Here is a 24,865-nt window from a genome sequence, read left to right as displayed (position 1 = left end):
AAGCTCAACGGTGGTTATGGATGTGGCCGACTATCAGAGTAAAATTACTGATCTACTGGATCCACAAGCATATAGGAAGTTGATAAGGACCCCACTAACAGTGTTCTTAGAACTGTGTCACGGTTAATAAAAAAGTCCTCCATTGAAGAGAGTGTACAGAAAGGTCTCTGCAATTCTGTTGCGCTACCACCGAGGCTTTATGGATTGCCCAAAATTCATAAAGAAAATGTGCCGTTAAGACCGATACTAAGTGCCATTAGTTCGCCCACCTACTCGTTAGCCAAATTTTTGACTTCACTGTTAAAACCACATATGGGCCATTCAGGCTCTTATATAAAGAATTAGACACATTTCATCAGCAGATTGAATGGCATAGTGGTACAGCCAGAGGACATATTGGTCAGCTTCGATGTGGTATCACTGTTTACCATGGTTCCACTTAATGATGTATTGGAACAGCTGGATCGAATTTTTCCTGCCGATATTTCAGAACTGTTTAAGTGTTGTTTGACGACCACATACTTCAAGTGAAATGAACAGTTTTATGAACAAACGGATGGCGTGACTATGGGAAGCCCCCTAAGTCCTGTAATTGCAAACTCTTTTATGGAGGAATTCAAAGAACAGGCCTAAGGTACTGCCAACAAAAAACCAAATGTATGGTTCCGATATGTGGATGACATGTTTGTGCTGTGGAGACATGGCAGGGAGGAACTAAGCCGGTTCCACGAACATCTGAATAGTAAAACTCGAGAATTCAGTTTACAATGGAGGAGGAGGTAGACGGCAAATTGCATTTCCTCGATGTGCTTGTTTTTAGAAGCGAAAACGGTGGTTTGGGCCACTCAGTATACCGCAAACCCACACACATGGACCGTTATTTGCACTGGGATTCGAACCACCACCCACAACAGAGGTGGGGGGGGGGGGGGGGGAGTTTATCAAGACGTTAGCGGACAGAGCTAGAAATATTTGCGAACATGAGTTGCTCGACACTGAGATGGAACATCTCCACAATGCACTAATGAAGAACGGATATTCTTCTGCCCAAATAAAACGTACATTGCGACAGCCACGCAGAAATCATAGTGACGTAAAGGCTACTGCAAAATCTAAGGTTTTCCTGCCGTTTGTTAAAAATGCAGCGGAAAGAATAGGGAGGATCTTGACGAAGCGGAATATTATCATAATTTACAAGCCCACCAGGAAGATACAGGAATACCTTAAGCCTGCCAAGGACGCTCGCAAACCATTGGAAAAAGCTGGGAGTGTATAGGATCCCACGCAGATGTTTATGTGGGTACCACTAAAAGAACTGTTTCAAAACGTTTGGAAGAGCACAAGGGCAATTGTAGAAGAGGAGAAACGGAACGATCAGCTGTTGTGGAGCATGCTTTCCAGCCAGGTAACCACCATATTCATTTCGAGGAGATGCAAGTACTAGCAGCCACAAGCAGATATTACAAAAGGCTCTACAGGGAGGTAATCAAAATCGCCAAACACCCTAATAATTTCAATCGAAATGAGCAGGGCGTGAAATTAAGCGGTATATGGATGCCGGTGTTGAAGAAGATGTGTACCGCCCATCCACTACTGGGTGATGGCAACGACTATCGATGGCAGCGGACAGTCGCCAATTGCACAGATGTTTTCAAAACACGCGACGTCATGCCTCAGCTCGGGAGTGCATGGACATGGAATTTAGCGGCAGTCAGTAGCGAGCCAGTGGGTGTGTTGGACCTTCCATTGAGCTACAGACCCCCTTGAAGATGTCCTCCACAGATGTGGACGAAACGTTGGGAATTGACTCAGAATTCATCAACCAATCACGGTATAACAGCCCGGATAATTATAATGGACATGACATTTCCGGCTGTGAAAGTCTACATTTTAGTAACTACTGAGAGGGAACACCACCGGTTTAGCATATGCCTCTGGCACGTTGTACTCCATCTACTGGATCTGCAGGAGCAATTTTGCAGCAGTTAGCACCACAGTGACACAACAAACTGTTACAAATTGGTTATTTTAAGGATATCTCCAAACCAGAGAACCTGTAGCATGCATTCCACTGACCCCACACCACCGGCATTAGCGATTTCAGTGGTGTCGAGTGAGATCACATTGGAGGTCAGGGTGGAGGTCTTTTGTTTTTACTGCTGAAAGCTGGTTCTGCCTCAGTGCCAGAGATGGCCATGTGTTGGTTAGGAGACCACTTGAGGGCTTGCAACTGACCTATCTGCGTGTTAAGACACACTGGAGCTACACCTGGCATTGTAGTTAGGGATGCACTTTCATATGACAGCAGGAGCACTTTCGTGGTTATCCCACACACCTGGCTGGAAATCTGTACATCAGTCTGGTGATTTGACCTTTTGTACTGCCACTCATGAACAGATTTCCATGGGGTGATTTCCAGCTGGATAACGCTCACCCACATACTGCTGGTGTAGCTCAACATGCTCTACAGTATGTCAAGATGTTGCCTTGTCCTGATAAATCAATCTGCCTCCAATCAAGCACATACGGAACATCATCAGATGACAACTCTAGAGTCATCCACATACAGCATTAACCATCCCTGTATTGCCTAACCGAGTGCAACAGGTATGGAACTCCATCCTACAAACTGGCATCCAGCACATGTACAACACAATGCATGTACATTTGCATGCTTACATTCAACATTCTGGGGTACCGGTTACTAATGTACCAGCATTTCACATCTGCAATGGCTTATCTCACATTTAAATTAACCTGTAATCTTACAATGCTAATCACTTAAATATGTTATCTAGACAAATGTACTCATAAAATTTCATTACTGAAAATTAGTTTTTTCCCCCCTCTCTCAGTGTACATAAATCACAAGTAACAATGATGGTACTAACATAAGTATGTGCTCCAATTTTCAGCTGGTAAAGTACGTTTCCCTCATGAAATCTGTATTAGAAAAGCTTATGTTCTTTCAGCAGTAGATAACAAATTAATAATATATGAAGAGGCCACCTAAGTAACAGCAAATACAGAAGCAATAAAAGAATTAGACCTATGCATACTATACAACAAACTGAACAAACTATAACAAAAAAAAGTATGAAAACACACAGTCATAAAGAAGAGTTTAGCTAATCTCAGCTTATTTATGTACACAGATGGCCATTAAAATCACAATGCCAGGAAGAATACCAAATAATGAAATTTTATTATTGCATGTATAATGTATAATAGCAAGTACACATTATTAAATTTTTAAGCGAGTTGGAAGTATATGAACTGCCACCTCTGACAGCAAAAAAAAAAGCTCTAATACAGCTGCGCACTGAGTCATACTGAACTCTGATGACAGATACATGTACATCACTCATAGAGTTCATCAATCACAATGGCTAGCATGTGATGGTGTCCTTCTCTTGACAACACACAACCACATTTTTTCAGTGAGTGAGAGATATGGAGCACATGCTGGTCAAGGCAACAGTCTAACAGCCTCCATATCAAGGTAGAAGAGAACAGCATGAGTAACATGCATTATTGCATTATCTTGTTGAAAGATAATGTCACAGAGGTGGAGACAGGGCACAGCCACTAGCCTTAACACATCAGAAATATAATATCTGCTGTCCTAATTATCATCTATGTGGCCTAGAGGTGATTGTGACAAGTACCCAATGGCATCCCACACCATCAGGTCAGGTATGACTGTATGACTGACAAACATAAGATGGTAATTTTTTCTCCTCAAAGACTCCACGCACAGATACATCCATTGTGATACAGTAAGTAGAACTGAGACTCATCTGAAAAGATGATTTGGTGCCACTCATGTGTCTCTTAGCAACACTGCACATGCAATTCTCTCTGTTGTCATGTCAAGGGAAGTCACAACGGTGATGGCCATGCTGACAGTTTGTGGTACTCCAGATGTTATTGCATTACCCATGTGGATACTTATGTTGAAGCAAACAAGCCATTTCCACTCAAAGTATGTAATGTGGCTTTATTATCCTGCATAGCCAAGCACAGACTACCTCTGTACTTTTGAATGCTAATCATTGGGGGCAGTGAGATTCTGCAAGACATTAAATACGGCCTCCCTGAACCGAGTGATTCCATAATCACACAGTAGCCATGAGAACACAACAAACAGGAACAGCAATATCATGGAATGATGAACTCCAGTCTCTATATGCCACGACTCCGTCATTTTCGAATTCTGACACACACTGGTAGATGTTTCTCGTTACACGAGGCATGACACGATCTACTCACAAACAGGTAACATTTAAATGCAACAACTGAAAATCAGGGATGGAATAACAATACACAATAGGATAAATTACAACTCATCACAAAGAGGACACGTTGAACATCAGTCAGACACATTTACAAGTAGATTGTTGGATGTTACTTAGCTAACAGACAAAGTCTATCATCAGCTAAATAAAAATCACACACACACACACACACACACACACACACACACACAGTCTTCAAGGGCATTGTGGGGACACAGCACACAGAAAAGACAATGGACATTAGTGTGAGAGTTATGTGTGTATAAAAATTAAAAATGTGTGTGTGTGTGTGTGTGTGTGTGTGTGTGTGTGTGTGTGTGTGTTCTCCATCTAATGAAGAATGTTGTCTGATAGCTACACAACATCCAATGGTCAACTTTTAAATGTGTGTGTCCACTGCTCAGTGGCACCTCTATGTGACAAGCAGCAATCTATTCAATTCACATCAATGTCAACATCAAATGTCATAGCCGAAGGAAAAATCTACTGCATAATACGTCCTTTTATGCAAAATGTTGGTGGTATTACTCTTACCTACTTTGTATAGTTACTCTGAAATTCTAATCATTTATGTATCTACACATGTAGTACACTTCTTGCCAATTTTACATTTCTGAAGTGCAGTCTTCATCGCGCCACAGTTTAAATGGCCAGTGATTTACTTTGAAACTAGTAATTAGGAAAGGACTTTATCCAAATACAAAGATTGTCCCCCGAGAAAGTAAAATGCAGACAAAATGCATACTGTATAAATAATGTGGGCTTTTTTATATGGGAATGTTTCTGCTACTGCTTTTCCTCTTTTTTTAAAGAGATATGTCTAAAACCAGTTTGCAAAATGATCCAAGGACAACAAATATTTCTTGTAAAATTTGAAAAATACAAAAACCTCTGCTAAAATGTGGCGTAAAATCACCACCGACTGGGATATCCTACTGCATTATGAATGCATGTTTTAAAAAACAATATCCAGTTGACAGGTGGGACAAGGTTACTTAAACCAGTTTGAATGACTTGTATGATGTATTCCATGATCGGGCAATTTGTTTCACAAATCACAGCTTATTTGTGTCAAGGTCAATTATGTCCTTGCAGGTGACTACCACTAACAATTATTACAATTTCATGTAGTGTATAATTCAATTTTTATTGTTTGTTTTCCAAGTGATTTGGCATCAAACACTATCAACCAGACTATGTCCACCACTGACTGGTTACTGTGTCTGACTGCCATACAGAGGACCTGGATTCAATTTCTGGTAGTGCAAGGAATGCTCTCAGCCTCGTGACACCGTATAAGAAGCAGCTTGAGTGAGAAGTAGTGACTCCAAGACCTGGGAAGCTAATAGCGGCTGGGACCACAGGATACTGAACCCATGTGCGTCTATACCGTATCCAAATGATGCCACAGGCTAGGGGCTGATACAGTAAGCTTCATTCACATTGCGTGATTTGTCATGTAGACTTGGGCCTCGCACCTGTAGCTGACGAGATGTGGCACAAGTTGCAAGTTCCTGCAACATATACCTGCAGCATCAAAGCTAGAATTGTGAGAAAATACTCTGTTCTGGTACATATGCCTGTATCCATTCACTTGTCAAAAATGCGTCACAAACTCCTGAGACATTTCTACTGTGCATGTGCAATCAGTTCACAGGCAGACTTGTGGCATTGCATCTTGTGTGCAAGTAATCAGCTGTGTACATTCAGCAGCAGTTTGTGAAGATGGACTGGATGAAAAATAATACCGTTTAACTAATTGAAGAATTTCACAAAAGGTGTTTTGTTATGGGATCCTACATTCCTCGATTATAAAAACCACATCCAATGTGATGCAGTTCACCAACTCGCATCTTTATTTGGTATTTTGGATAAAGAATTGGACACTAAAATTTGCAACCTGAAGTCACAATTCCTTTAACAAATGTTCATCCCCAAAGACACCAGGATTGGGAACAGAAGAGATGTATGTATCAATGTAGTATGCTTACAATTCACTGTTCTTCCTGAAGGATGTAATCAAACCAACAGTTTTGGTATTACTTCACTGATTTTGAAATCCCATGCATCTAAATTAACGAGCTGTACAAATCTGCAGTAGCTAAAAAGCATAATGTAACAGCAAGTTGTTCAGGAGGGGTTTCAGCTTCTCAAAAATTAGTATCCTTTAATGTGTAATATTGAGCAGTCATATTTAGTAATAGTTCAAAGTTGTTCACAGACATAATAAACAAAATTTTGAAACGCTCTTATGTCTTGAACATTTAGGTGAGTCATCACTGGACTGTAAGCTCCATGACTGCACTGTTTACTGAGAAAGTTGCGCACCCATCACCAAGGTTCATTGCTTTGATTACTCTCCCTTTTTACAATTATATTCACAGCACTAGCACAAAGAAATAGAAGTTCTGCATCAGGCACCATGTTCTGTGAAAGTGACTGGCTACATGTCGCCAGTGAGGATGGTCACGTTGCCTACTTCTGCATGCGGATGCCATTGAACTAGGTCATGATATACATTTGCCAAGATACTTTTCTCTGTGCTTGTGCTGGGTATAACAACAAACCCCTGCATGTGAACGTAGCTGTAGCCAGTAATTGCTGAATGGCCCATCAGGTTCAGCATACAGAGGTAGTGCTGTGGCAACCAGGAGTGTGTTATTATAGAACCTATTCATCAATTTAATGATTATGAAAGTCTCTCTGACATTTTATAAATGCAGAAACGTAACAAGTTTTCAAATGTATCATACAACTGAGTTGTGGTAGGTACCCTTAATATTGCCCAATAACAACTGTTTCACCGCAATGTTCATCCAACGACTGAGCTCCATAGGGGATTTTATACAGGATTTCATCATTCTTGTGAGTCACATGGTTAAACCAAGAGCCCCATTCCCTACGTTTGTCACTCATAACATTCGACTGTTGTGCCAATGTATGCCCAGGCTAAAACTTGTCCAACAACTTCTCTTCTACATTTTAATTCAGTCTTTTACAGATTGCATTTTATTATTATTATTTTAAATCTGAAAATGGTCAGATAGGCTGCCATTGGTTATGTTAATATTGCCATGCAACTGCGATGAGAAATGAACTGTTATTACCAAATGTTATGTTGCAGAGACCATTCCCATTTGCAAAGATCAGGAAAAACTCATGTCCGTATGAAGAATTCAAATGGAATAGGTTGTGCAGGAGTTGCTGAAATCCACCACACTGCATTACATGGTATGCTCAGCAACAGAAGGTTGTCTTTGATCACAGGTTGGCCAATCATATCAACGAATAATTTGTTCCTGGTCACACCCACACAGAATTACATGCAATGTTCGAAGCAAAGTTGGTATATGGTGTTGTTACTTTCATGTGCGGCCATGCTATGGATGAAATAAGAAGTGTCAGTGACTGAGTTGGAATAGGAGATGGGCCCACACACTGTAAACAATCCAAGCTCCCACTCCCCCTCCCCCTTTTTTTCCCCCTCTCTCCCACGCCATTCCAACTTTACCTTTCAGTCTTTCTCTGTCTCTTATTTCTTTTGACTACTTTGTATTCCTCCTCCAATATTCTCTCCTTTCTCCCTTCTTCTCTCTATGATGAGCCTCCCAAGACATCTATCCCCTAATCTGCTCATGCACACAACTACTCACATTTCCATGAAGGAATTGAAAATTACAATTATGCATTCTTTGGGCTTTCATAAACATTTTAAACGCAAAGCTCTATATAACATATTTGACAGCTGTACATCTCATAGCATATTGTACACTGGTACAGTAATGTTTCAGGTCTATAATGAAATTCTTTGTTCTAAGGCTACTCACATATGTAAGTGTATATAAGACATATATACTTTCCATCATAAGATGTTCTTCAGTGTGTTATCTTTGTGCATATGAAATTTATCAAACCACATTATACCATTCTAAATTGGGAGCAAATACAATATATGAGGTGTGATCAAAATGTGATGGGATTTTTTTTAATTTCACAAGCTTTGTACCTCCAATTTCAGTTTTCTTTCTCTTTTTTTAAATCTTGTTGGTACACATGTTCCTGATGCTTGTTTGAATTTTAAGCTGTTTTGAATATTTCATTTATTGCTGACAGTCAAAAAGGGTATAAGCGTTTTCAAGTGTTCAGTGAATTTTTAATTACAAAAACATGGATCAAAGAATCCACATTAAATTTTGCTTGAAAAATGAAATAAAATGCAGCACCACATTTGAAATGTTGACTGTGGCTTTTGGCACATCTACTATGAGTATGACAAGAGTTTATACATGGTATAAATGTTTCAAAGAGGGTCAAGAAGATGTTGAATATGATGCCCGCCAGATACCATGACAATGTGAAAGAAGTAAAGAAAATGGTTTTGGAATATTGCTGAATCACCATCAGAATGGTTGCTGATGATGGTGGCATATCCCGTGGCTCATGTCAAGCAATTTTTTCAGATGTTTTGGGCATAAAAAGTGTATCAGCAAAGTTCATTCTGAAATTGTTGAACTTCAACCAAAAACTACATTGTGTAGACATTGCTCAGTAATTATTGAATGAAGCTGACAACAACCCATAACTTCTAAAGGAGATTATAATTGGTGACAAAACATGGGTGTATGGGTATGACATTGAACCCAAAGGTCAGTCATTCCAATGGAAACTACCTGAAGAGCCAAAATCAAAAAAGAAATTTGACGAGTTCCATCACATGTGAAGGTTCTTCTTACTGTTTTCTTCCATTACAATGGGACAGGGCGTCATGAGTTCCTGTCTTGTGGTCGTTCGGTCAATAAGGAATACTACCTGGAAGTTATGTGCCATTTGCATGAAGCAATCAGAAGAAAATACTGTGGCATTGTTGTAGCTCAACAATGCTCCCGCTCACACCTCAATGCTAGTTCATGATTTTTTGGCATAAAATAAAACTGTTATGTTGCCTCATCCGGCATATTTGCCGGACATGGCCCTCTGCAACTTCCTTCCATTCCCAAGGCTGAAGAGAACAATGAAAAGAGGTTACTTCACCACCACTGATGAGATAGAAACAGAACTGTTGAAGGAGCTAAACACCATAATGAAAAATGAGTTCCAGAAGTGCTTCCAAAATTGGAAAAAGCACCGACACAAGTGTATTACATCTGAAGGGAATTACTCTGAAGGAAAAATTTGATGTTGATGAATAAATAAATATGATTTAAGAAAAAGAAAAATTCCTGTTAGATTCTGATCATGCCTAGTATTTTCCGCCTATAGGATGCACATAATATGCAGAAATGCTACATGAAACTCAAAAAATTTAGAGCTGAAGTGGGTGGCACAGTGAGATAGTTGCGGAAACCTGCTATCGGGGGTGCAAGTGCCACACAGTATTGGCAGACCTGCTAGCAAAGGTGTTTACCTGTGGGCAGTTGTAGGCCCCGTGGGACAGTGTTTACCTGGAGTTTGACCACTGTGGACCTCACCTAGCATATTGTGCCATGTGTTGGGCTGAGCGCTTAGCTGTTCGCTGTCTGCACAGGCCACACACTGAGTTCTTCCCGTGCTTGTCTCTACATGGGTTCAGACCCTCTGTTTCCCCACAGAATGACTTGAATTGCAAGTTTGTTTCCCTCTCATGGGGCTCTGTTCTCCAGCTATTATTGAGCCACCATTGGCCTGTGAAGTATCTGCACCAAGCAAGTACTGAAGCAGGGTTGTCACGCCCTTGTACATACTAAAGTGGCTACAGAGGACATCTTTATGCGTGTAATATTCCTATATTTTCTTTCCCCTTTTCCTAGTGTTCACTTAGACCACCATGTACCCAGCATTTCTGCAGTTCTGGTAGGAGCAGTAGCGCATACAAAAGGAGCAGCACCAGCTGCAGCAATAGCAGCAGCAGGAGCAGCAACAGGAGCACATGCAGGCACTAATAAACCAGACTGCAGACTTGCTTCATGCATGTGCCTTGACAGTGGGGAGGGGATCCAGGTTCCTGTAGTTCCCTTTTCTGCACAATGCCTGCCACTCCCAAAAACACTTGCCAGTTTTAATGAGTCATTGGAAACATAGGAGAATTTCCTGCGCTGCTCCTTGCTGCACTGCCAGGTAAAGCGTGTCATCGATCCTTATCAAGGTTGCCTTGTTGTTGTCCAGCAGTGCAGGTTTATACGAAGTTGTCCAAAATTTGAAGACTTCCTTTGATGATCTTTATCAGTTGCTTATACAGTATTCTGGATGTCAAACCCATTTGAGAGTAGTGCGGTTACAGTTTAACCAGCACCACAAGCATCCTGGGCAGTCAGATGTGGCCTAGATCAACGATTTGCAGGGCGTTCACACATGTGCTATTTCTTATGCAGACACACTAATTCAGGATATTATTGTCAGGCTAGCTCCTGGTCATGAGGTTCGGACTAGTGCATTAATCTTGTGCAGCCCTTCTTTAGTTGATGTCAAAATTGCAGAATTGCATGAGCTTACAGTTGAGGCAAGGGACATCTTTTCTGATAATTGGCAGGTGGCTCAATTGGATGTGATCAGTAAACAACCCCCAATGCCCTTTGGGATACCCCACACAGCCATGCCTCCCATGGAGCCATTGACTTTTCTGGTGAAGTGGTGTTGCAGCACGGCACGTTCTCACCCATGTCGAGCTTGGTGGGTTTGCGGCTCTCACATCATCATAATTGCCACCAGTGGCATTTTTCAGGTCCTCAATGTCACTCTCCTGGTTGTTGGGTGAGCCAACGGTCCTGCACTGACTGTAATTTGTGTGCCCCAACTCCCAGTATATGGAGACAATGTGTGGGATATGCCAGTAGACAGATCGTTTGGCAACTGTTTGTGACAGTTGATAGGCTGTGATTCAGTCATCGGACACCCGAGTGTTTCCAATGGACTCTGGGAATGTTTCTTATGCCCCACAAGTGTCACTCTGGCATATTTTGCTCACATTCATAGTGGATGGGTGTCCAGTTGAATTTTAGGTACACCTGGGAGTGATAGGTAGCCTAGATATATACAGGCTCTTGGGGTGCATACAGTTGCAACGACCACCTGAGCTCTATTTTTGGCTTCCAGATTGTTGAAGTGTTAGTGCCTCAATCCATTCTTTTCATGATTTGGACTCCCTACTGTGTCTGACTGCCCACTGTCTGAGAGTACCTTCGGTTCAGCAGGAAATTACAAGGCACTTATTTCTCTTGAGCCATTGGCAGTACCCAAATTTTGTCTTTCCCACCCCATTCTCTTGCAATGCATGACAAGACAAAGGCTGGGTTGCAGCATTGACAGGATCAGCGCATTGTTTCTCTTATTTCATTGAGTGAGGCCACCCATTTGGTGGCTATTCAGAAGCCTGAGGGTGCCGTGTGCCTTTGCGGTAATTTTGAACAGACGGTCAGCACTCAATGTGTTGCAGATTCTGCAGCAGGCAGAGTTGTTGATGAAGTTCTCATGGTGTCACTATTTTCCCTGCATCAGTTTGTGTGATGCTTACCTGCAGATGCCACTGGATGCGCTTTTCTGGACTTTCTTGGTCCTCAACACCCCCTTTTTCAGTTTAACTGCTTGCCTTCTGGAATCTCATCTGTAGCAGGAACTTACTGACAATATTTGGAGCAGTTGATTCAGGACATTCCCTGTTGCATCAGTTACCTTGTTGACATCTGGGTCACGGGCTCTACTTGGGAGGAGAATTTACGAAACCTTCAGTCAGTTTCTCAATGCCTCCTGGAGAATGGCCTATCTTGCATGTTGGAGTGCAGTTTTTTCTCCTTGAAGGTACATTTCTTGGGTCAGGTGCTTAGTAAAGATGATCTCTCTCATTGTCAACCTAATGGTGCACAAGAACCTGAAGGAGCTCCAGTCTCTTTTGGGTAAGACTTTGTATTATGCTCAGCTCATTCCCCAGACTGCACATATCTGCCAGCCCCTTAAGCAGATTCACCACAAGGGTGTGAAGTTTGTCTGGTCTGCAGATTGTCAACAGACTATTCAGTCTCTCAAGCAGCATTTCTACTTTGCTCCCTGTTTGGCTTTCTTTATGCCAGACAAGTCTTTAACCCTAGCCTCTGATGTGTCTCAGTATGACAATGGTGCTGACCTGTCCTGTCAGAACCTGGACAGCACATTAAAGATGCTTTCCACAGCCGCTGACCCGCTTTCCCGGAATATCATTTTGGTGACTCGCTTGGTTCAGCCAGAGTGCATATCTTTGGCTGCAGATCAGGTGTGGCATAAGTTTTTCCTCCTACATGATTCGTTCAACACTGTCCAGTGATTCTCATGCTTGCCACACAGAGGAGCAATGCTGTCATGCAGTAATTCCCCAGCATTGCATCCTCACTTACACCTTTTGCTGCATACGTCACAATGGGGTGGGACTTGTATGAAGGCACTGGCGAGACGTCATGAATACTGCCCGGCAATCAATCTTGACATCAAACATCTGATGCATATTTGCCAGGCTTGTACACATAACCAGGCTGCACTGCCACACCAGTACTCTCCTTGGTTGGTCCCAGAGCACCCTTGGGATAAGGTGTATGTCGATTTCGCTGGCCACTTTTTGAGCTGCACGTGGTTGTTGGTGACCGATGCATTGTCCAACTTCCTGTACATATCCAAGTTGCCCTCCATGTTGTTGACTGTCACGGTTCAGGCATTGTCAGTTATTTTTGACATTGGGGCATTCGTAAGACCTTGGTATCTGACAATGATTGGCAATTTGTATGACAGGAGTTTGAAGACTTTTAAGTTCGCAATAGTGTCCAGCATCTGCCTAGTAGACCATTCAATGCAACTTCTAACTTGGAAGTGAAGCACTTTGTGCATACATTTAACAGCCAAATGAAGATGTCTGTGTCTGCTGCTTCCTGTGACAGTGCATTTTTTAAACTTTCTAGCTACATACAGGGTGATAATGTTGGTCAACAGGTCCAACCCAGCAGAACGTTTGGACAGGTGCCATCCATGGGGTCTCCCAGATTTGCTGCACCCTAAATTGCATGCCACAGACCACTGTAAACTGCCGCATTTTCCTTATTGGGGTCTTTCAGCTGCCAGCAAAGGTGGCTGCTGGGTGTTGAGTGTGTGTGTGTGGGGGGGGGGGGGGGGGGGGTCACAAAGGTTGGCAGTTGTTTGTGGTTGATGTTGGCAGTGAGTAGCTGACCCACCACGCAAATTGGCTATGCCTGCACCTCGTTAGGGTAATGCTGCTATGGCCGCTGGTCTCCTAGGTGGCAGATGGGGTCACGTTGTTGTTCCGCGTGAGGGCTCCCACCTGCAACAATGTGTTTTCCCATTGCCATCCCCTCCACACATTCCACTGTCCTCCTATCACTTGCAGTAGTAGCCTTCAGAGAAGGCTGTACCTGCACCTGCTGATATGGAGTCTATGGATTTTGATCCACCCTACTCCTCCTCATCCTCCTCCTCCTCCCCTTCCCCCACCCCTCACCCATGGAGAAGGCATCACCTTGGCTGCCAAAACTTCCTTGCCCTTCTAGCAGAGCCAGTGGCATTGACATTGCCTCCTTTGGTGGTTGGTCTGGTGTCAGATTCTCCACGGGCCTCTCTGGTTCCGCAGCAGAGGTCGCAGCCCAAGCCTTATAATTTTGGCCCTACATGTGCTTTTCAGAGGTGGGGAGGGGGGAAGAAGGATTTAGTATCCTTTCCAGTGGACACCACAATGGAGGCAGACAAGCTGGCATACACAGTGTAGCGGGATACAGCGGAAACCTGCCACGGACGATGAACATGACACATAGTATGGGCAGACCCACTGGCAAAGGAAATGTTTAACTGTGGGTGACAACACGCTGGGTGGGTCAGTGCTTACTTGGATTTAGCCACTGTGGACCTCATCTAGCGTATTATGCTATATGTTGTGCCGAGTGCTTAGCTGTTAGCCGTCTGTGGCAGCCACGTGCTGAGTTCTTCCCGTGCTCATCTCTACGTGGGTTCCCATTGTCCGCTTCCCACAGATTGACTCACATGGCGAGTTCATTTCCCTCTCGTGGGTTTCTGTTGCCTTGGTTATTATTGGGCCACCGTAGCCCCATGAATTATCCATACCGACAGTATAGTGAAGCAGTACTGTCATGCCTGTATACACATTAAAAGTGCCTTTTTCATTTTGTGTCCATCATTTGACATATTGTTCAGAGCTTTCCTTTGAATCTATGTCACCAATTTGCCTCCTCTTTTGTGCCATGTAATATTAGTTTCAATGTTATTGTCCTGAAAACTATTTCTACTTTCTCTGAGCACTACCACCAAATTTGAGAAAAAATAACTGAAGTTTGAAAATAAGCAGTAATACAAACCAATTCTGACAACATCAGGCTTGTTGAAATCACTAAGGTGTTGATTAAGAACATCATGATAGTAATCCACTATGCCTTCAATTACTTTCTTCAAGTTGCTGACCTGCAACAAACACCACATTACCTTGAAACTACAAAAAAGAACCTCACTAATCTGATACATTGATTCAATTAATAATTATATACAGTGGAACCTTAATTTTTAGGTTTGAAAATTTTAACATTGACAACTCAAAAAACTACTGCTGGGTGAGAGTTAAACACCACCAGGAACAATGAATTACAGAAAGGTTATGTAAGTACACCACAAATTCCCAAATATAAAACATATTTGTTGGTTGATTACATTAACCTTATTCTCAAGAATCTGATCCATAATAATGGGTGCAGACAGTTTTGATTTCAGAACTAGCAAAAGTAATGACAGCCAGTTAACCACAAATTCATGTCGTGTGATATAGGGTTATGTACTGACAATTTCACTACTTGACATTCTATACTTGGCCTTAGACATAGTATAAATGTAATATTTTTCTTCGTGAGAATAAAAAATGGAATAATTTACTGTTTCTTCACTTAGTGCAAACAAGATAAATGGAACAAACAATCCTGTTGGAACAACATCCGCAACTGAGCATTATAGCAGAGGTTGAAAATACCACTTCAGTTGTAAATTACTTTATTTTCACACAACCGGTTTCAGACTGTTATAAGCCCATCCTCAGGTGCTAAAGAGGTCCAAAACTCACAAAATTCTCACAACAGGAAAGTAAATAATAATGTTACCATATTTAACCAAAATATTGGTGGATTAAAGAAAAAAGTAGATTCTCACAAAAGTAAAGTAAAAAATAATGTTACCATTTTTCACAAAGATATTCTGGGATTGAAGAACAAAGTAGATGAGATCCTGGTTTGTTTAGATGACAATGGATCTGATAATGTAACAGATATACTATGCCTGTCTGAGCATCACACTGTGTCTGATATGGAAAAGGTAAATATCAGTGGTCATAAACTAGCTGCACATATGAGTAGAGAGAATAAGGTGGGAGGAGGAGTTGCCATATATGTCAAAAGTTATCATTGTGTAGAAAGCTTAGATACAAAAAAGTTTTGTCTAGAGCAACATATAGAAGCATGTGCCTGTCAACTTAAACTGAAGGAGGGCTCTTTTATAACTGTAACAGTATATAGGTCCCCTTTAGGAAACGTTCATTTATTCCTGGAAAACTTGGATGCCTTGTTGTGCTGTTTGTCAGATAGGGAAAGCAAATTAATATTTGTGGGGACTTCAATGTTGATTCACTGAAAGAGTGAAATAGGAAGAATGACCTGGAAGTCTTGCTCGGTTCTTTCAATTTGACATCTGTCATTAATTTTCCTACTCGGGTAGTAAAGGACAGCAGCACATTGAAAGATAACACTTTTATAGACCAAGATAGGTTTAAAAACATAAATTCTTGTCCTGTTGAGAATGGACTTTCTGATCATGATGCTCAGCTAGTTACAGTATATGACATAGCTCCATTCAGTAATTCAAAACTACCCTCCAAAGTTGTGCATTCAATTAATGACTCAACAATTAGAAATATCAGAGAAAATCTTCAGCAGTTAGACTGGGATGAGGTGTACAAGGAACCCGATGCTAATTTAAAATATAACTTATTTCATGATACACTTGTAAGAGAATTTGAAAACTGTTTTCCCAAGAAAGCAGTTAAATCTAATTATAAGAAACCATGCAAAAAACCTTGGCTTACTAAATGAATAAAAATATCTTGTAACCACAAAAGGGAACTGTATCTAACAACAAGAAAGAGTAATGACCCAGAAACAGCCAAATATTATAAAAACTACTGTGGTACATTAAGAAAGGTTATTAAAAAGTCCAGAAGCATGTGCACCATGTCAGAGATTAATACCTCTGATAACAAAATCAAAACAATTTGGAATATTATTACAAGGGAGACAGGGCAGCCAAGAGTACAGGATGATGGCATCACCATCAAAGCGAATGGAAACTTGATAAACAACAAGCCGGAGTCGAAAAAAAACTGATTAATAATTTCTTAAATGTTGTAGAGAAAATAGGATTTAAATGTTCATTAGATGAAGCAAGGCAGTTAATGGAACAGGCCTTACCCACACCATTTGATACAACTGAAATTCCACCCACCTCTCCTTCTGAAATTAGGAAGATAGTAAACACTCTCAAGAATAAAAGCTCACATGGAATTGATGGCATTTCCAGCAGGATAATAAAAGCTTGTTCCCAAGAAATAAGTGGGATTCTTAGCCACATATGTAATAGCTCTCTGAAGCAGGGTATTTTCCCAGATAGACTGAAGTATGCCATTGTTAAACTACTGCATTAAAAAGGGGATATGTCTGATGTCAACAACTACCGCCCAACCTCTCTTCTGACTGCCTTATCCAAAATTCTTGAAAAAGTAATGTATTGTAGAGTAGCTTCACACCTTTGTAAAAATAAAGTTTTAACAAAATGTCTGTTTGGTTTCCAGAAGGGTTTTTCAATGGAAAATGCTATATATACTTTCACTAATGAAATATTAAATGCTGTGAGTAACCGGAAGTCACCCGTTGGGACTTTTTGTGATCTATCAAAGGCTTTTGATTGTGTAAATCATGGAATACTTATAGATAAGCTCAAGTACTGTGGTATGAATGGGACAGTGCTCAAATGGTTTAAATCATACCTAACTGGAAGAGTGCAGAAAGTTGAAATAAACAGTTCACACAACATGTCAAAAACTGGTGATTTCTCAAACTGGGGAACAATCAAGAATGGGGTGCCGCAAGGTTCGGTCTTGGGTCCCCTGCTGTTCTTAATATATATTAATGACTTGCCATTCTATATTCACGAAGATGCAAAGCTGGTACTTTTTGCTGATGATACAAGTATAGCTATCACACCCAACAGACGTGAATTAACTGGTGAAATTGTAAACGATGTTTTTCAGAAAATCATTAAGTGGTTCTCTGCAAATGGGCTCTCATTAAACTTTGACAAAACACAGTATATACAGTTCTACACAGTAAATGGAATGACACCATTAATAAATATAGACTTTGATCAGAAATCGGTAGCTAAGGTAGAATATTCAAAATTTCTAGATGTATGCATTGATGAGGGGTTGAACTGGAAAAGACACACTGAGGATCTGCTGAAACGTTTGAGTTCAGCTACTTATGCTATTAGGGTCATTGCAAATTTTGTCAATATACATCTGAGTAAATTAGCTTACCACGCCTATTTTCATTCTCTGCTTTCGTATGGCATCATTGAGTAAAAGAGTGTTAATTGCACAAAAGCGTGTAATCAGAATAATTGCTGGAGTTCATCCAAGATCATCCTGCAGACACTTATTTAAAGAGCTAGAAATCTTCACTGTGGCCTCACAATATATATATTCAATTATGAAATCTGTTATTAACAATCCGAATGAATTCAAAAGTAATAGCAGTGTACATGGCTACAACACTAGGAGAAAGGATGATCTTCACTACTCAAGGTTAAATCTAACTTTGGCTCAGAAGAGGGATAAATTATGCTGTCACAAAAGTCTTTGGTCACTTACCTCATAGCATCAAAAGTCTAACAGATAGCCATATAGCATTTAAAAGGAAATTAAAGAATTTCTTAATGGCAACTCCTCCTACTCATTAGATGAATTTTTGGATACAGTAAGTGGGTAATTTCCCAACCCCCACAACAACAACAAAAATTAAAAATATTGAGTGTCATGTAATATTTTGTGTAATGTAATATCTTGTATAGACACCTTTTATTAACCTGACACGTTCCACATCATTACGAAGCGTTGTATTCATGATCTATGGAACAAGTACTAATCTAGTCTAATCTAATCTAATCTAAAAGGTGTCGTAGCTGTGCTGTGGTCCCCGAGCGCCGCGTGTACCAGGCGCGGTGTGCTGCCTATGAGCGCAGAACAGCTACGACACCTGAGGATGGGCTTATAACAGTCTGAAAGCGGTCATGTGAAAATAAAGTAATTTACAACTGAAGCGGTATTTTCAACCTCTAAGATAAATGGTGTTAATCTGGACTTCTACTGATAACAACATACAAAAATCCATGTTAATTATGAGGGTAGGCCTGGAAAAGAAATACTGTCACAAGCACACTTCTTATGTCGTTTCATTTCATATCAATATATTCGCCCAGCGTTTCTCCTGTAAATATATTCCATGAATGAAATGTGAATATTGAAAGATATCAAAATATCAACCTACAGCTGCTGTAACACCTTCAAGGGAGTCAGAATCCAGTTGGAATCTGATGAATAAGATGGATGGTCCCCACTTTCCCACCTTTTGGAGCAGGTGCATTGATAACTTTTCCAGCACATGAAATTACGTTTGCCTTCTTTGGTGTAGAGCCACTAACTTCCACGCACTACCTTTTCTCATTTCAGTAATGAGGTGGTAACCAAGCACAGTATAGGAATAATTGCATTCTTTGTAAAATGGTCTTAAGATTTTTTAGAAAAATTGTTTTGATATTTACTTTTGGTCAGCACTCAATAAATCCAGTGTCTATATTGTACAAATTCCTATAAAATACACTGTACACTATTTTCAAATTTCTCATGCCTTTAATCAACAACTGTCCAATGCCAAACTGTTTCAAACTATGGGTGGAGTTGCTGGATTTCCTTCTGATGGATCTCCCTCAAGAGAAGTACGGGTGCTTTGTAATGCAACCATCCATTTATTAACCGTTAAAAATGAATATGCATACACTGTATAAATCTTCACCAAGTTTGAATGAATTTATATTGGCAATAAACTGCCTAGAAAAAAGAGTTGCATGATGAGAGGTCTTCTAGTTCACCCACTTCAACAAAACACAAAACATTAAAAAGCTACATGAATAAAAGTATTGCACGCATCATAGCGATTTGTGTCTTAAATTACTGTGCAACGTGAACCAACATAACAAACACAATTTATACCTGTCATCTCTGTAGCTCTGGTTCAGTGAGTAATGTTCTACTTACAATTTATGTGTGTAGTTAATAAGTCTAAGTGTGTTGAAGAACTTTCTTATCTTTCTCCAGTAATAATGAGTAATTATATCCCAAGCTGTTCCAGAGAAAACAGAATATCTGGACTGACCTCCAGATCATTTTGATCAGTGTTTGCACATCTGTGAAGTCTCCACTAGAAGTATACAACCTTCTACAATAGTGCGTTTTTGTTTTCTCATCCTTCCCCTTATTGTCCAGATGTAGCTACATCTTTATAATACAACAATATTGGGAAAATCTTCCTTTCATACAGCAATTTTCATATCTGACATATCATAAATTTTCACGTAACAATGTTTTCTCTTTATCATTGCCATACAATGGTGCTGCACAACTGTAACAGTACATTAACTACACAAGCACTATCGTTCAGAAAGTGCTTTTCACAACAGTCTCTAAATGAAACTATGACACTGTATTTCAGATAACAGGAAAGACAGAGAAACTCAAAAGTTACTTTCCATTACTTTTTATTTTATTTTATTTTATTTTTAGCCCTTAAACACTAAGGGCTGTCTCCAAGACCTCTACAATCTTATGTTTAATGGTATTTCACATACACCTGCAGAGTGAAATGAACGTTCTGTGTACATTCCTATTGGATGGTAAGCTAGACATGACAAAACTGTTACATTATAGCTGCATTTTGTTTCTTATTTTTGGCCTTTCAGAAATATGACACTGACAGACCATAGTACATGCATGGCATGTTTTTATTGAATGTTAGCATTTCTCCAAGGCAGAGAAAGCTGGACCTTGCACACAATGTGTTTTACATGACACAGATGGGGATGTTCAAGAATGACTCAATGAATACTCAGACGGAGACTTTGACAACAGCAATAACAACCCTGCTTTTAAGATATTCAGTGATCAGAAGACTAATTCAAAGAAGGAAATTGAAAATGTTGAAGATATGACAACTGTTGACAATGCACATCACCTTCCAGCTGTTTGACCTGTGACAGGTGGATGAAAAGTCTTGGAGAAACCTGCTTTGGTTTACCAAAGATATTTTAGATGAAATCATTCTATGGACAAATTCAAAAAAATCTAAACTTAGAGCACAGTATGCTAATGATTGTTAGTTCTATCTACAAGATGTTGATGTCACTGAATTGAAAGCACTAACTGGGTAATAAGTGCATTTGGCCATTTTCAAATTGGGGACAAACCAGTTTACAGTTCATTTGCAACCAGTGGAACAGGCAGAGATGTTTTCTCATGCACTATTAAGAAAGAGTTTTGTTTTTATTATCAGCACTACAATTTGACAACTCAGATGATCAGGAGTAGCAGCTATTTCACAAATCTTTCTATGTGCCCATAAATTAATAATAATAAATTAACATCTGACTTCTCTCTTCATGAACAGCATCTGTTCTTTGCTCCTGTATCCACTAAAGAGCCACACAGTGTGCAAGAGAAGACACAACAGAAACAATGAGTAATAAACTCAAAGCTGATTTCACATACAACTTCTCATAACTGAGTTGAGTTTTTCCAAATAGTAATGTTGCGAATCTCTAATTTTATTACTAATGACACTCTGTGAGTGAGTGGGGAGGTAACTATTTTTAGTTATTTTAGTAATGCATAAAATAAAAACACACTACAAATTTTACTGTATTAGTTAGTTATCAAAGTGTTTTAAATCATGCATTGTTAAAAAAAAAACTTAACTTCCATAGAGTCTAGTCCAAGAAGTGTAATGAACACAGGAAGTCATGAAAATATATATTCACACAAAACAATTGTTTTATATACAACTAGCAAACCACCCTGCCTTCATACAGGTAGCACTAACACTCTTCAGTTTTCTGGCATAACAATAATGAATTGTATATGTAAACCTTCCTCATGATCAGTCTATTTATTAGTCAAAACCATGTCAAAATCCCTACAGTTGTTCCTGAGATTGGCCTTCATCTTCATATTATCATTATCATTATCATCATCATCATCAGCAGCAGCAGCACCCATTTCTATCATTAAACGATGTGGCCTCTCCAAGTATTGAGCTCAGGGATGTCTGCAATTTCTTCTGCCATGAGGAATGTCCTTCAGCAATATTCAGCCAATTGACTCCAGTGATCTTCCACAGGTCTTTGTCCTATTCTTATCAGTCTGGCAGCCTTCCCCGTGGTCTGTCTCTGTGTCTTGAAGTCCATTCCAGCACTGCCTTTGTCCATCCATTGTCATTTCTTTTGGCACCACCGGACAGTCCATTGCCACTTCATAGTGGCTATTCTCTCCAGGATGTCCTTGATGTCGGTAACTGATATGATGTCTTCTGCCCCGCTGCCCCTCTTTTTTTCCCCATCTTACCTTGTAAATACCAACAGAGATGTTTCCATCCCTTGATGAAAAGTTCTATCTTGTATAGTCATGAAGTGTCCATTCCTCATAGGCATGAGTAAGTCAAAATAGGGAGAACACACTGATCAAAAACTTTTCTTTTTTCTCCCCTTTTTTCAAGTTTTACTGCCATGACAGTTGAATGTCTTCCAAATGCTTGTCAGCCTAGCTTGAGGCATCAAAATATTTTCGATCTTATGTCTACCATCATTTTAAAAAGTGGCCAAGATAGATGTATTCTCCGACAGTGTCCAGTTTGTTTTTCATTTCCTACCATGCTGCATATTATTAGACGTAACTTTTGCCTTGGAAAGGTTTATGTTCAGTTCTGCTGCCTGATGTTCACATACAGACAGAAAACAATGTGGCAAATGACTTTATAATATGTATAAATTCTGGTCAAGCTTCACTGCTCTCTGGAGTTTCGGTAGGAGTTTACTTCACTGATTTTCCCCTCACATACTACCTCCTATATAGCTCCCATCATTGCCATGATGTGTCATACCAAATGCCACTTGAATACAAAACAGATACCAATACATATATTACACACACATCATCAGTATAATTATAAATTACACACAAACCTTCCTCATTAATAAGACTGTCTAACAGTGAAAATAGCCTTCACACACAGACAAAAGAACATGGCGGAGGACTTTAATTTTTAATATGTATAGAGAAACAAAAGAGTGGTCTGAGAGACTCCTCCATAATAACTCTGTTCCTGTCAACATCCGTAGTACTTACTGGTTAACAATGTCACAGAAACAAATGAGTGGTAAGGATCATGAGAGTGGCACAGCAAATAATAGTTTTTGGAAAAGGGACATGAGCAATTTGAAATGAACAGGTTAAAAGAGAACTCAATTTGTACCACATCATTAGCATTTGGCTGATAAATAGAATATATATGCCACAAAACAGTTCTACTAGTGAAGGCATGAATGAATTAATTACTTTCATGTGTGCATCTCACTTTTTACCAAGTTTCAGAGACCAGTCAAGTTTTAAGTATCAATTTCATTGAATCTACATCTAAATACATAGTCTGTGCAAATCACTGTGAAGTAAAAAGCCAGTTACCTTTTACCACATGTTATTGTTTTTTCCTCTTCCAAACTCATACGGAGTACAAAAAGAATGACTGCTAAAATGCATGTGCACACTGTAATTAGTGTAATCTTGTCTTTGCTGTCTTTATAGGCATTATACGTAGGGGACTGGAATATAGTATGTAGGCTTTCATGGGATAAGTGGTGTCTATCTTCAAGGATCTACCAATTCAGATTTTTGAGCACTTACGTCACCCTCTCACATAAATCAAACAAACTTGTGATCATTTGTACTGACCTCCTCTGAATACATGCAATATTGCCATATTCTAAAATGAGATGCACAATTGTTTTGTAAGCAATCTCCTTTTAGACTACCAATGAACCAAAGTCTGCCAACTGCTTCACCTACAAATGAGCCTATACGATCATTCCATAGGTATTTGTATGAGTTAACTGACTCCACTAGTGTTTCATTGATATTGTAGTCATAAGAAACTGCTTACGAAGTGCATAATTTTACATTTTTCTGCATTTAAAGCAAGTTGCCAATATTTGCACCAAACTGAAATCTTATCATGATCTGGCTGAATATTTTTGCATATTTTTCCAGATAGTACCCAGACTCAGAGTTAACTCCCTATCCCTGAAAAATGGGTCCAGATGAAAAGTGAAGACCACTTAAAAGCCATTTTTTTCATTCACTGATTAGAAAATATTGCATCAGTGGTACCAGTGATTACTGTCCTTGCTGCTTCTGCACTTGTGCTATGCTGTATTCTAACTTACCTGCATATGTTTGGCATAAACAACAATACTGGGTGGGTCCAGATTCCAAAGCCAACTCCCACAATGGGCACATAGTATCACTTTATGACAAAGACATATTGGGTGTGCTTTTGTTCGAGAAATTAATTCAGCATCTGCCCAAAATTATTTGGGGGGATAATAATAAAAAAACATAAACCAGGTTGGTCAGGCAAGGCATTTGAATCCTCCTACCATATACATGTCCAGCTCACACAAAACACAGCTCACTCGACTGAATAGTAGTGGTTTCGGACAAGAATACCATCATAATGACTGGGAGAGCGGTGTGCTGATCCCACGCCCCTCCTATCCGCATCCTCCTCTGAGGATGACATGGTGGTCGGATGGTCCCGGTAGGCCACTTGTGGCCTGAAGACAGAGTGCTTTTTTTTTTTTTTAACAATATACATGAAAGTATAGGATTTCAACAGCAGTTGTGAAATATGTAGTGATTTGACCAACAGTGCTACATGTGGTTCAAAGAAAGTGTTAGGTCGCTGTGCAAGTAGCTCAAGGTCGAAGTATCTGGTCATCACTCGCTGAACCAGAGTTCTTTTCCACATTCTTGACAATATTTTTCCATGTTCCTGTCATGGTAGGTAGGTACCAAAGGCCTTTCTGTGGTGGCTTCTCATGTCTTGAATACAATGCTAGTGCACATTATTTGGGGGTCTTTAAGAGAACTATTGTACTATGAGCTAACAAAAACTGTATAAAAAATTCCCAGAATTTTAAACAAAATTCATCCAAGTTATTTTAAGGGCATTGGTTTTATGAGAATGAGAGAATATAGTTGTGTTGAGGAGTACATGATTTTAGTTCAATCAGACTTCTAGCAAAATTTTAACTTTTACATAGCTTGTATTTCAAATGTAAGAGTGAGTAACTAATTGAATAGTTATTCAATTCTTTGCATGAATTATAGTGCTAATAGTGTACTTTTTTTCCAATTA

The 24,865-nt window shown here is 39.9% G+C and overlaps 1 protein-coding gene across 2 annotated transcripts in view; it reads right to left on the bottom strand.

The window, feature by feature from the left end:
• The window catches only part of LOC124555702 (protein Hook homolog 3-like), a 185,081-nt gene that overhangs the window by 96,957 nt on the left and 63,259 nt on the right, over positions 1–24,865 (bottom strand). For both annotated transcript variants that reach the window (XM_047129705.1, XM_047129706.1), the window contains exon 4: positions 14,615–14,717. In XM_047129705.1, the coding sequence (XP_046985661.1) occupies positions 14,615–14,717 (103 nt within the window). The remainder of the gene's footprint in view (positions 1–14,614; positions 14,718–24,865) is intronic.

This window comes from Schistocerca americana, chromosome X (assembly GCF_021461395.2).
Source record: "Schistocerca americana isolate TAMUIC-IGC-003095 chromosome X, iqSchAmer2.1, whole genome shotgun sequence".
In the NCBI taxonomy this organism is placed as follows: domain Eukaryota; kingdom Metazoa; phylum Arthropoda; class Insecta; order Orthoptera; family Acrididae; genus Schistocerca; species Schistocerca americana.
Note: the sequence above shows the minus strand (reverse complement) of the source record. Positions and strands in the feature narration are given on the sequence as shown.